The 14,565-nt window shown below is 34.5% G+C and overlaps 1 protein-coding gene across 1 annotated transcript; it reads left to right on the top strand.

Annotated features, from left to right (window-relative positions):
* Positions 1-1,314: 1,314 nt before the first annotated feature.
* On the top strand, positions 1,315-2,191 carry LOC118004535 (nucleophosmin-like). Its single transcript, XM_034995912.1, has 3 exons — positions 1,315-1,360; positions 1,653-1,919; positions 1,983-2,191. Exons 1-3 carry the CDS (start codon positions 1,315-1,317, stop codon positions 2,189-2,191), a joined length of 522 nt encoding a protein of 173 aa, XP_034851803.1.
* Positions 2,192-14,565: the final 12,374 nt, after the last annotated feature.

The following is a 14,565-nucleotide window of genomic DNA, read 5'->3' as shown; positions in this document are numbered from 1 at the left end:
AAATGTCATTAAAGAAATGCCTCCACAAAAGCCATTGTGTGCCAATGAATTTAAAGTGATTTTAAAGAAATTCCTCAATAACAGGTAATTCCTCTTCTAAGGAAATATTCTAAGGAAAGGAGACATATCTAAGAAATGCAGACAAATATTCACAAGACATCCATTGAGGTGTTATTTATTATAATTTGGAAATCTTAGCATATATTGCATATTTATTACATACATATATTGTAAATCAAATCCAAACAAGGGCTACAGATCAGCCTTAATTCTTTCTCTCATACTTGAAATGCAATCCATCAGGAAGTCATATTGGCTCTACCTTCAAAATATATCCCAAATAATCAAACCATCTATATCTTACCACTTAAACCACTATCATTCTGCACGGAGCCACCATCTTCTCTTGCCTGAATTCTGAAGTAACCTCTACCTGGATACCCTGGTTGCATTTTTGACCCTCCACCCCAGAAGGTGCTTTCCATAGGGCAACTAGAGAAATCCTATCAAATACGTATCTAAACATCTCATCTTTATCATCAAAATAATTCTATTACTTCCCTATAAACTCAAAGTAAAATTCAAGAACCAACATGGGTTATAAGATCTGGATCCCTGCTCCTTCTTTATTTAATAACTATCAGATTTCCTTACCCATTGGGTTCCCTCAGCCCTCTTGACTCCTTGGTGCTTCTTGAGTTAGTGAAACAAGTGCCTCAGGACTTTACTTTGCATTTGCTTTCCTGTTTGCCTGGAACTCCTTTCCCTCAAATAGCCAGGTGACTTTACTTCTCACTTCATTCTACCCTCTCCTCAAACATTTTCACCCCAACAAAAAAGCATCCCTGACAAACCTGTTGAAAATACAGAAAAATCCATCATTTTCTATCACTTTATCTGACTTTATTTCTTCATAATGCTTATATTAAATTATGCATCTATTAACTAATTATGTGTCTCCTCCCACTAGAAAATAAATTCTATTAGAGCAGGGGTTTGTTTGTTTGTTTTGCCCTTCTATCCAGTGTTTAGAAGAGTCTATGGGAATACAAGAGGAGCTCAATAAATACTTTTGAATGAAAGAATGGATTAAATTAATAACATCCAGGAAATGTAAATGTGAAATGTGAAAATGATGGTTTTACCCATATGATTACATTTTATTTAGTTATGAAATAGATGCTAAGACAATGGAATACTTGCTTTCCCTGATGTGATTCTGTCCTGTTGGCTCTTCTCTGGCATAGTAGTAGTTTATCCCTGTCTGCCTTCTTTAACCTCCTACGTGTGTGCCACCACCCCATAGAAGATTTGATGGACATGGACATGAGCCCTCTAAGGCCCCAGACCTATCTTTTCAGTTGTGAAATAAAGGCTGACAAAGATTACCATTTTAAAGTGGATAATGATGAAAATGAGCACCAGTTATCTTTAAGAACAGTCATTTTAGGGGTTGGTGCAAAGGATGAATTACACATTGTTGAAGCAAAGGCAATGAAGTACAAAGGCAGTCCAATGGAAATCACACTGGAAACTTTGAAAATGTCTGTACAAGGTTTCCAAGCCCTCGGGGGCTTGGAAATAACACTACCTGTGGTCTTACAATTGACATGTCTCAGGGTCTGTGCATAGCGGTGGATAGCATTTAGTAGCTGTGGGGGAAGATGCAGAGTCAGAAGTTGAAGAGGAAGAGGTTGTGAAATTCCTTAGCAATCTGGAAAGTGTTCTAACCTTGGAAAAAGCAAAACTTGGTGCTGGTGAAAATGATGACGAAGATGATAAAGATGATGAGGGAGAAGAAGAAGAAAAAGAAGAAGAAGGGGGAGGGGGAAGGGGAAGAGGAGGAGGAGGAGGAGGAACAGGAGATGATGAACATGATAATGAGGAGGAAGCTGAAGAAAAAGCTCCAGTAAAAAAAAATATATATGAGATACTCCAGCCAAAAATGCAAACTAGAACGAAAGAGACTCAAAACCATCAACACCAAGATCAAAATGTCCCCAATCCTTCAAAGAACAGGAAAAAAACTCTTAAAACGCCCAAAGGACCTAGTTCTGTAGAGGACATTAAAGCAAAAATGCAAGTAAGTAGAGAAAAAGGTGGTTTTCTTACCAGAGTAGAAGCCAGGTTCATCAATTATGTGAAGAATTGTTTCCAGATGACTGACCAGGAGGTTATTCAAGATCTCTAGCAGTGGAGGAACTCTCTTTAAGAAAATAGTTTAAACATTTTGTTAAAATTTTCCATCATTCCGGGGCGCCTGGGTGGCTCAGTTGGTTAAGCGACTGCCTTCGGCTCAGGTCATGATCCTGGAGTCCCAGGATCGAGTCCCACATCGGGGTCCCTGCTCATTGGGGGGTCTGCTTCTCCCTCTGACCCTCTTCCCTCTCATGCTCTCTGTCTCTCATTCTCTCTCTCAAATAAATAAATAAAATCTTAAAAAAAAATTTTCCATCATTCCATTTCTGTAATAGTTGATATCTGGATATCCTTTTTATAACACAGAGTGAGAATTTTCCCTACTGTGTCTGATAAATGTTGTCTAGATTCCAATGCCAAGAATGTGTTGTTCAAAATGCCTGTTTAGTTCTTAAAGATGGAATGCCATCCTTTGCTTGGTTTTGAGTATGTATGGAACGTTATGATAGGACAAATGGAAATGGTGGGGAGACAAAAATATACATGTGAAATAAACTCAGTATTTTAATAAAGTAACAAAAAAAAGAGCATGGAGTGCTTAATATTTGAATTTAAGTATAAAATTCAATCTACAAATTTGCACACAGACTATTGTGTCAACGGTGTGCAAATTACACATGCATAGAAAAAGTAGAAGGAAATAAACTAAAAATCTCTATTAAAACTTTCTTAGAGTGGTAAAGCTTAAAAGCATTTGTTGTGTTATCATTTACGTTTTCTTTCATCTTTAAATTTTCAGTGTACTTTTTTAAATTAGAAAAAGATATGTTTTAAGAACTGAGCACCTACTGTGTGCCAGCCACTGGCTGGGACTGGTGGATATGAAGCCAAATAGGTGTTCTAATTTTAACTGGAATAATATATGAATAAACCAATAATTGTAATTTCAGTCAAATATGACAAAGATCACATGAGCAATATGTGTGCTCCTTAATTTCTTAAAGCCTTATTTTCCTCACTTGTAAAATAGAAATAATAGTACATCGTCTTCGTAATTCTGTGCTAATATTACATGAGCTAATGTGAGTAAAAGACTTAACACAGCAACTCACTAATAGTAAACTCAATTAGTCATTTTTAAAGTTATTCTTATCAGTGTAGTACAGAGGAAGGAGTGAGTATTTTTTGCACAATATCAGGGAACACCTCCTGAAGTAGTGGCCATTGGATTGAGCTTAAAAAAGTAATAGTATTTGACAATATAGCAAATAGTATGGGCTAAGATACGCTATGGTAACAAGAACTCCCCCAAATTTCAGTGGCTCAGGAGGACAAAACTTAATTATTTATGCAGCAATGGGAAGGGACTGTCTCTGGTCATCATAATCCCTCAGAGGGACCCAGATGAACAAGTCATGATCGTGACCTATGCTTAACCTGTGCAGCAGTGGGAGTGGTATGCATTTAATCACCCACCATCTCCCAAATTTTCTGGGCAGAAGGGATGCATTTCACTTTCACTCACATTTCAATAGCCAAACAAAGCTACATGGCTAAGTCTAACTTCCTATTGATGGCCAGCAATCCTACCTGGTGCATGAAAGTTAAAAAGCTGGAAATACTGGGCGAAAGCACTAATGATCACCACAGATACACTGACAAGGAAAGTTGGTAGTTTGTTTCATCATCAGGATAATTTGGACAATGATACACTGTTAGGCCCTCACTTTTCCTTTATCTCTGGACAAAAACAAGATGAGAGTGTATCATCTCTGGCATTATGGCAGAATGGATACCGCTAAATCATCCTATCCCCAAAATGCCAGAAAAAGTTGAATAATTTTTAAAAGAATAGTTTAAAGTGCATGTCTGGGCTGGCAATAAAGTCAGAGTAATCCTTAAGGGCAGAAAGCAAATAGAAAGCATAAATCCACAGTAATAAGTGAAATAAAGTCCGTGGCTTCCCTGGGAAAAGTTGTGCATTCCTTAATATAGAGCTTCGATTTTAATAACCTATGTGTGCCTAGAGCCCACACGAAGTGAAAGATCAAATCAGAGATCACACATAAACCTTGGATTCAAGTGTAACAATTTCAGTGAAAGAATGAACCCAGAAAAATAAATAAAACAGGAAAGTAATCATTTGCAAAGATAGAATGTTCAAAAGCTTGTCTATTTTAGCCTTGGCTTTCAGAATTCTTAACCACAAGCTGGTGCTCATGTGGTTTTGGGGTTCAAGCTCATGCCTATGTGGTCTGACAACCCAGGAGAAAGAATAAAGTTGAAAGCACCTCATGAAGTTATGTGTTATGACTGTTCCAGGGACTAAGAATGCAAACCCTAAGAAACAAATGCAAATATTCACTGAAGAAGCAAAACTTCAGTCTAGGTCACAAGGGCTCCCCACAAATATAGTTGTTTTCAAACATAAATGCTCCATAAAAATAATGATAAAGCAAACAAGGCAGTAAGGCAACATAAATGATACGTGCAACCAGATCAAATAAAAAAGATTTTAGACATTGGAATTATGTACAGAATGGAAATAAATTATCATCTATAGGATGGAAAATATGTGTCATATATTTAAAAAATAGATAATCTAAAATATGGACTGGAAAAAGAGAGTGGCAAATTGATATACACAGTTGAAAAAAAGTTCAAATATAAATTTTAGAAATAAAATAAAATAATATAATATAATATAATATAATATAATATAATATAATAATATATAAAATAATATAATCGTTAGAATTTAAAGATCTAAGATGATTTTAAAATTGTGGTAAAATGAGCTTAACATAAAACTTATTATTTTGGGCCGCATGGGTGCCTCAGTCAGTTAAGCGTCTGCCTTCGGCTCAGGTCGTGATCTCAGGGTCCCAGGATCAAGCCCCGCTTCGGGCTCCCTGCTCAGTGGGGAGCCTGCTTCTCCCTCTCACTCTCCCGCTGTGCGCTCTCTCTCTATCTCTCACAAGTAAATAAATAAATAAATAAATAAAAATTATTATTTAAAAAACAACAACATTTTAACCAACTTAAAGTGTACCATCCATAGACATTGACAGTGTTGTTCAACCATCACCACTAACTAGTTCCTGATGTCTTATTTGTTCAACGTCCCAAAAAGAAACCCTGTACTCGTTAAGTTCAGAAGTGTTCCTTCCTCTTCTGTTTTTATTTTTCACAGGAATCTGAAAAGGATTGGTGTTAATTTTTCTTTAGATGTTTAGTAGAATTGACCAGTGAGTCATCTGGTCATGGATTTTCCTTTGTAAAAAGGTGTTTGATAACTGATTCGGTGTCTTGTTATAATTCTATTCAGATTTTTTATTTCTTCTTGAGTCAACTTTGTGAATTCGTATGCTTCAAAACAATTGTGCATTTTATCCGTTGTATACTATTCTCTTACAATCCTTGATATTTTGTAAGATTTGTAATAATGTCTCAACTTTCATTTCTGATTAAGTAATTTTAGTCCTCTCTCTTTTTTTCTTCATCAATCTGGAAAAAGATTTGTCAGTTTTGGTGATCTTTTACAAGAACAAATTTTTGTTTTCATTGATTTTTTGCTATTTTTGTAATCTCTACTTCATTTTTCATCACTCTAATCTTTGTTATTTCTTTCCTTTTTCTAGCTTTGCATTTTGCTTGCATTCCTTCTTCATTTGCTTCAAGTTATTTTCTAATTTCACTTGAGATTTATTTTTGACCTACTGATTGTTTAAAAGCATGTTATTTAATTTCCACATATTTGTGGATTTTCCAGTTTTCCTCTGCTAGTTTCATTCCACTGTCATCAGAAAAAATATTTTCTATGATTTCAGCTTTCTTAACTTTATTGAGACTTATTTTATGGTCTAACATGTGGCCTATTCTGGAGAATGTTCCATGTACACTTGAGAAAAATGTGTATTCTGCTGTTGTTGGGTAGAATATTCTGTATATGTCTCTTAGGCCCAATTGATTTATAGTGTTGATCAAGTCCTCTGTTTCCTTATTGATTTTCTTTCTGCTTGTTTTATCTATTACTGGAAATAAGGAATTGAAATCTCTTATTGTTATTGTGCTGTTGCTTATTTCTCCCATCAATTTTATAAATATTTGCTTCATATATTTGGGAGCTCTGATGATATATATATCTTATTATATTTTTCTACTGAATTGATGTTACTATCATTATATAATGTCTTTCTTTGATTCTTGTGATGATTTTTGTCTTAAAATCTATTTTTTTTGGTTTTTGTTTTTTTTTTCTGATATAAGCATGGCTGCCCTTGCTTTCTTTCAGTTGCTATTTACATGCAGTATCTTTCGTCTTTCTTTCACTTTCAACCTTGGCGTGTCTTTGGATCTAAAGTGAGTCTGTTATAAATAGCATATAGTTAAATCACTTTTAAAAAAATACATTCTGCTAATATCTTCCCTTAAATTAAAGAGACTAATTTATCTTCAAAATAATTACAGATAGAAAATTTACTTCTGTCATTCTATTGCATTTTCTCTATGTCTTATCTCTTTTTTTGGTCCTCAATTTTCCCATTATAGCTTTATTATTTATTTAATTCATGTTTTGTAATGTACCACTCTGATTTCCTTCTCATTTCCTTTTAGGATGCTTTTTAGGTATTTTGTGAGTGGTTATCCCCGGTATTCCATTTAAGCCCTTAGGTTCATAACAATAGTTTGAATTAATGCCAACTAAATTTGAATAGTGTACAAAAACTCTCCCTCTATACAGGTTTTTCCCTACCCTTTTATGTTGTTATTTTTGTTATATGCTGTATTTGTTATATGCTGTAATCTTCTCTTTTTTCTTCATTAATCTGGAAAAAGATCTGTCAGTTTTGGTAATCTTTTACAAGAACAATTTTTTTTTTGTTTTCATTGGTTATTTGCTATTTTTCTAATCTCTACTTCATATATATATGAACCCATTAATGCAGACTTATAGTTTATAGCTGTATAGCTATTAATGTAGACTTACAATTACAGTTTTATACATTTGTCTTCTAAGACACATAGGGGAAGAAGAAGAAACAACCCAAAATACAAAGATACCAGCTTTTATATTTATCTATATAGTCAATTTTGCTACAATTTTTATTTCATCAGGTATTTTCAGGTTGCTGTCTGATACCCTCTTATTTCAGCCTGAAGAACTCCCTTTAACATTTGTTGTAGGGCAGGTTTGCTAGTGACAGAATCACTTAGCTTTTGCTTATCTGAGAGGATCTTAACTTCTCCTCATTCTTGTGGATGGTTTTCCTGAATATAGAATTCTCAATTGACAGCTTTTGTTTCTCTCAGTATTTTAAATATGTCAACCCACTTCCTTCTGGTCTCCATGGTTTCTGAAAACAAATCAACTTTGAGATGTACAATATGTTTATTTGATACTTTTATATATTGTGATATGATTGCCATTGTATTATTAATTAACACCTCTATCATGTCATGTAATTATTACTTCTTTTTTGTGCTGGGAATAATTAAATCTAGTCTCTTAGCAAGTTTGATGCATATGATATAATATTGTAGTCTATAGTCACTACGTTCCATTAGATCTCCAGGACTTATTTATCTACTAGTTGCAAGTTTGTACCCTTAAACAACATCTTTCCTATTTTCCTATGTTTTTATTTTTTGAGAGATGTCCAAAGTGTTCCATAGCAGCGGAACCAATCTATATTCTCACCAATAGCATACAAGGGTTCCCTTTCTCCACATCCTTGCCAACACTTGCTATCTGCTATATTCTTGATTTTAGCTATTCTAGCAGGTGTGAGGTAATATCTCATTGTGGTTTTGATTTGCATTTCCCTGATGATTAGTGATTTTGAACATTCTCTCATGTACCTGTTGGCCATTTGGGTGATGTGATCTTATAGGCAGAAAAATCTAAAGATGTCACAAGAAAAACTGTTAGAAGTAATAAACAAATTCAGTGAGTTGCAGGGTACAAAACAACACACAAAAATCAATTCCATTTCTATACACTAACAATGAACTATCCAGAAAATAATATGAGAACAATTTTATTATAATACCATTAAGAAGAATAAAATAGGAATAAAATTAACCAAGGAGGTGACTTGTACACTGAAAACTACAAAACATTCCTAAAAGAAATTAAAGAAGACACAAATAAATGGGAAGATAACTCACGTTCTTGGATTGGAAGATTTTATTTATTTATCTATCTATTTATTTATTTAAATTTAAGTAGTGAACATGTAGTGCAGTATTGGTTTCTGATTCATCACTTACATACAACACCTAGTGCTCATCATAACAAGAGCCCTTCTTAATACCCATCACCCACCCAGCCCATCTCCCACCCACCTCCCTTCATCAACCCTCCATTTGTTCTCTATCATTAAGAGTCTTTTATGGCTTGGTTCCTTCTCTCCTTTTATTCTTTTCCCCCTTCCCATATATTCATCTGTTTTCTTTCTTAAATTCCACATGTGAGTGAGATCATCTGGTATTTGTCTTTCTCTGACTGACATTTCACTTAGCATTACATTCTCTAGCTCCATCCATGTCATTGCAAATGGCAAGATTTCATTCTTTCTGATGGCTGAGTAATATATATATATAACATCTTCTCTTTCTCTCTCTCTCTTTCTCTCTCTCTCTCTCTCTCTCTCTCTATATATATATATATATATATATATATATCACATCTTCTTTATTCATTCGTCAGTTGCTGGACATGTGGGCTCTCTCCATAGTTTGGCAATTGATGATAATGCTGCTATATACATCAGGGTGTATGCATCCCTTCAAATCTGTATTTTGTATGCTTTGGGTAAATACCTCGTAGTGCAATTGCTGGATCATAGGGTAGTTCAATTTTTAACATTTTGAGGAACCTCCATACTGTTCTCCAGAGTGGCTGCACCAGTTTTCATTCCCACCAACAGTGCATCCTTGCCAACCCCTATTGTTTAGAAGACTATAAAAAATCCTAATGGCACTTTTTCCAGAAATGGAAAGATCCATTCTAAAATTCATATAGGAGGGAAACCTACTAATATAAAATACAATAAAGAACATATTTTACAATTATTTTTTTTAATTTCAGAACATTAAATGTACATATATTGGAGATCTCTTGACTATTTTCTATGTGTATTTTTTTCTGTTTTTCAGATTTCTTCTTAATTTCCATTGACTTCCCCATATTTTTTTATTGTCTGTTTTTCTTATTGTGCTTTTGATCATATATAGTCTTCTCAGTACATCTCATAATTAAGTCTTCATTTATTAAATATTTTTTGTCCTTTTTTTCCCTTTTACTTTCTGCTTTTTCATTTCATATCTTCTTATTGTTTTATATTTTCTGAGTTTTTGAATTTCTGTTTTATGGTGCTTGCATCTGTTATTTATTGCAACAATAATACTGTATAACAAATCATTCCAAAACTTAGTGGTTTAAAACAGATTTGAGTCAGCATCTCAATTCTGCTCTTTGGGCCAGATTGAGATCATCTTAACTGAGCTCATTTTTGTGTCTTTGTTGAGCTGGCCGGTAGACTAGAGGCTAGCAAGTCTATTATAACTCAGCTGAGATGTCTTAATATCTGCCATGCAGTCTCTCATTGTTCAGTAGGCTATCAAAAGATTGTTCTCAGAACATAAGTGAAAGAATAACAGAACAATCAGAAATGCACACAAGAGTTTTATCAAGCTCTGTGGATATCATTCTAACATCTCATTGGTTAGACAAAATCACATGGCAAGACTAAGAGTCAGAATGGGATAGGGCTACAAAGTTATACGGCAAAGGTCATGGAAAGAGAGAGACTATTATTTAAGGCCATTAAGGCAATAAATATGCCACACTGAATAACACTGCTTTGTTATATTCCTTCTGCTTTGAGTTAGTATTTTTCTGGAGTTATTTTTTCTGCCATATATTTCATTTTTCATTTTCTATTTTTAAGCTTTTAAGTATTTTCCTTATATTATTGTGTTTAAAAAGCTGTAGTTTTATTTCTCTTGTTCATATTTGAAAGTTCTAATTATTTTCTAACCAGCTACTAACATAAAATCCTAGGGGGGTGATCGTTTGGGTGGCTTTTTCAGTTTCTTAATTTCTTCTATTATTGATATGATGAAAAAAAGCATTTTTTGAAATATAAACCCCTCATATGTAGAATATAAAAAGTGGCTTCCATTTTCCTTACCAAATTTGAATAGGAGACAGCTTTGAAAATATTTTGCAGTGTTCAGTAAAAGTGAAGATGTATGACATCTTCTATGACATTGTAATTGTATTCTTATGCATATAGCCCACATAAATTCATGCTTATTTGTACCAGGGTACATTTTCAGGAACGACCATAGCAGCAATATTTATAATGGCCAACATATGAAAATATCCTGAAAGTTTATTATAATATAATAGATAAATGAATTAGGAGATAAGCTTGCTATGAAATACATTCAACAATGAATAAAATGCAACGAAAAGCAACAGTATAAACAAAATTTTTTAAAGATTTATTTATTTATTTATTTGAGACAGAGAGAGAGAGCAAGTGGGGAGTAGGGGGAGGAACAGAGGGAGAGGGAAAGAGAATCTCAAGCAGACTCCCTGTTAAGGGTGGAGCCCAAAAAAGGGCTCGATCTCAGGACCCTGAGATCATGACCTGAGACGAAATCAAGAGTCAGATGCTTAACCAACTGACTGAGTCACCCAAGCACCCACATGAACAAATCTTAAAGATATAATCTTGAACAAAAGAATCAAGAGACAGCTGAATACCTCATGTATAATTTCAATTATATATAATTCAAAAATAGTAATATTAGACAGTATTGTTTAGATATGAATATTTAAAAAGCAAAAGTGTGAATGCTATTAAATTCAGGATATTAGTATTAGGGAAGGAAGGGAGTAATGACCGGACATGTTGGAGGTATGGGGTGCTTGTTATGCTCTATGTTATCATCCTGGTTTGGGATTATATGAGAGTTCATTTTATAAAACTGTTATGTTTGAGAGGTCTGTTATATATCAAGGTAGAAATATTGAAAATACATCTGGATATATGAGTCTGGAATTTAGAGAAGTCTAGCCTGGAGTATAAATTCAAGGAGTCTTTGGTACACAGACATAATATAAAGCATAAATCTAGATGAGATATATAACAATGTGTTTAGGAAGTGGTTTCTCTTGGACTGAAGTATGTTCCCTCAAAACTTACATATGGAAGTTTTAACTCCTAGTATCTGAGAATGTGACCTTATTTGGAAATAGGATCAGTGCAGGTATAATAAATTAAAATGAGGTCATACTAGAGTAGAGTGGGCCTTTAATCCAGTATGACCTGTCCTTATACAAATGGGACATTTGGACATGGATAGGACAGACGAAGAATGCCATGTGAATATGAAGGCAAAGATGAGGTGATGTGTCTACAAGCCAAGGAACACCAGATTGCCAGCATACCACCAGAAGCTAGGATAGAGGCATGTAACAGATTCTCCTCATAGCCCTCAGAAGGAACCATCCCTGCCAATAACTTGATCTTGGACTTCTAGCTTTCAGAATGGTTAGAAAATAAATTGGGGGGACACCTGGGTAGCTCAGTCAGTTAAGCATCTGCCTTCTGCTTAGGTCATGATCTCAGGGTCCCGGGATTGAGCCCTGCATCAGGCTCCCTGTTCAGCAGGGAGTCTGCTTCTCCCTCTGCCCCTTGCCCCCCACCCCCGCTCGTGTGCATGCTCTCTCTCTCTCAAATAAAAATTAAAATCTCAAAAAATAAAAGAAAAAGAAAATAAATTTTGGTTATTTAAGCCACTCAGTTTCTGGTACTTTGCTATAACTATCCTAGTAAACTAATACATGTTCCAAGCCTAAGGCCCAACATTAAGAGATTGAAAAAATGGGAAAGAACCAAAAAAGGAGGTCAGTGTGATAGGATGAAAACCTTTAGAAAATGAAGCTCTAGAATCCAAGTGATGAGTTATGGAAGGAAGGACCGGTCAAGTGTATCAAAGTTGTATGGGAACCAAGAATTAATCCTTGGGTTTCACAAAGTTAAGGCATCAGTGATGTGATAGAATAAGTTTTGATGGAAAGGCTGAAGGCAAATGCCACTGAAGGATGTTTAAGATGGAATAGGAAGAGAGGACTTGAAGATGCTTAGCATTGTCATAGTTCTCATTTGGAGTTTATAAAGCAGCAGAGAAATGGTGCAGTAACTGCAGATTTAATTGGGATTGGAAGTGTTTTAACATGGAAGAAAAAAAACACATTTTATACTCATGTGAGTGATCTAATAAAGTAGGATAAATTGATTTTTATAGAGAGTTACTGGACTATAGGTCATCAAACAGACTAAAGGAGGTAGTATTTGGTAAAGAAACTGGGGAGGATGCCCTTAGTAGTATGAAAAATTAGAGGTGCCTGGGTGGCTCAGGCATTGAAGCATCTGACTCTTGAGTTCAGCTCAGGTCGTGATCTCAGGGTTGTGAGATTGAGCCCCACATCGGACTCTGCGCTGGGCATGGATCCTGCTTAAGATTTTCTCTTTTTTCCTCTCCCTCTCCTCCTCACCCCCTCCCTCTCTAACAAAAAAGAAAAGAAAGAAAGAAAGAAAGATGAACAATTCATTCATAAATTCATTCATTTATGAATTCGTTCATAAAAGGAAAAGGGACAGTGGCAAAGTAGTAATTCAAAGCATGTAGACATGTTTATATGGTGGAAGCTGGTGGACATTCTCTTCAGACTACATCAAAAACTCATGATGTAATGTATGGTGATTAACATAAATAAATAAATAAATAAATAAATAAATAAATAAATAAATAAATAAAAATAAAAACTAAGTTAAATAGGATCTAAGCTTTCTAGAATGAATAGGTGTCAAAATTTCAAGAAAATGAGAAAGGTTTGAAAATCCAGTGAAGTGAGTAAACAGATTTGAGAAATATAAAATAAAAGCTCAGCAACAGCAAGGGCCTGTTTGAGATTAGTGGTCATGAATGCGTTGTGAGGACATTTAATATAATTATTAGTTTTCTCACCAGCCATATTGAACTGATTTATTCAGCAGCCCTTTCCCTGAGGGCCAGGCAGAGAGAATAAGAGATGGAGTGGCAGTTGTTGGCACCTTGCAGTGGCTGTGGTCAGATGGAAACAGCTGGGAAGTCAATTTAGAATACATTTTCAGAAACCTCTTATTTGCCAACAGTGGTATTAGTAGAATTCCTTTAATAAGAGTCTTCCCAGAAAGAATGCTAAATTAATCTTCATTTTTCTTTTAATTATGGCAGATTTATTGTGAAGAAATCACCACATACTAAGGCACATCTGTTTAAATAATGATTAAAATGTTAGAAAGATATTATAAATCCACATTATAGTAGTAACAAAAACAGTAACTATCAATCGTACTGCAAATCACTATTGACAATGTGATCTGCACACATATTCTTTTATTTATATTTTATATGTTCTCTACGAGGTATTATTATCTTCATGTTACTTATAAGGAAACTGAGTTTCAGAAAGATTATTTTGAGTGATTTTTGACAATCACTCTATGTCTCTTAATTGCTGCCTAACCATTAAAATTTTAGAGAGTTTACAGCAGTTGCTTAAAAATAGTTTCTTGCTTGATTACTTGCTGTAGTAGCATTTCATTTAATCCTAGAAAAATGTGAAATTAGCAAATTACATAGATCCAAAAAAGAGGAAAACTTTATTTGGAGACATTTCCCATAAGGGAATGATCACGAATGACAAAAAAGTATGTGAGTACATAATACACTTGGGAGGATAGACAAATGAGGTCACAACCAAATATCACAATTTCTAGGTCAAACTTTATTTAGTTCTTTCTTGGTTAAAATTAATTAGGGTTCATTTTTTTTCTTCCATATTGCTATATATCATATAAGTCAAAGTTTAGTCAGAAATCTAGATGTTTTGGTAGACAAGATTTGATACAAGGAATTAGAGCCCTACAAAACCATAGGGAAGGCTGGGTGAGTGAAGGATAGAAAGAACCACTACCGACTTTGGGGAAATCAGACAGTGCGAACTGTCTATGAACTTAGCTATCTCTTGCACCAAGAAAAGTTATTTGAAGATTGACAGGGTGCCTCTGAAAGTTACCTCTACCGCCTGGTTACATATATATACATCAGCCACTATTGGAAGAGAAAAATGACTTTTGCTTTCTATCTACCTAATTTCATACAGATACCTATAATAAAAATCTAAACTGGAATTTTGCTGTCAAGAACCCGGAAAGCATAATTTTTTGGTTCCAAAGCCTGTGTTACAAAGGAGAGTTTCAGAACAATGCAGATACTAATAAATATCACTAAACAATATGTGATTCAGTTCTCCTCCTTGGATTCCTGGGACCTAGGAAATACTTCTATTTACATTTAGGC

The sequence above is a fragment of the Mirounga leonina genome, unplaced genomic scaffold (assembly GCF_011800145.1).
Source record: "Mirounga leonina isolate KUSES-001 unplaced genomic scaffold, KU_Mleo_1.0 Mir_93, whole genome shotgun sequence".
In the NCBI taxonomy this organism is placed as follows: domain Eukaryota; kingdom Metazoa; phylum Chordata; class Mammalia; order Carnivora; family Phocidae; genus Mirounga; species Mirounga leonina.
The sequence above is the reverse complement of the archived record's forward strand: the minus strand, read 5'-3'. Positions and strand labels throughout refer to the sequence as shown.

Bases quoted from the DNA above. Each gene is read 5' to 3' on its own strand.
- LOC118004535 (XM_034995912.1), top strand. From the start codon at position 1,315: ATGGACATGGACATGAGCCCTCTAAGGCCCCAGACCTATCTTTTCA. The intron at 1,361-1,652 runs GTTGTGAAATAA...AGCATTTAGTAG, and splicing joins GCCCCAGACCTATCTTTTCA to CTGTGGGGGAAGATGCAGAG. The intron at 1,920-1,982 runs ATATATATGAGA...AAAACCATCAAC, and splicing joins AAAAGCTCCAGTAAAAAAAA to ACCAAGATCAAAATGTCCCC.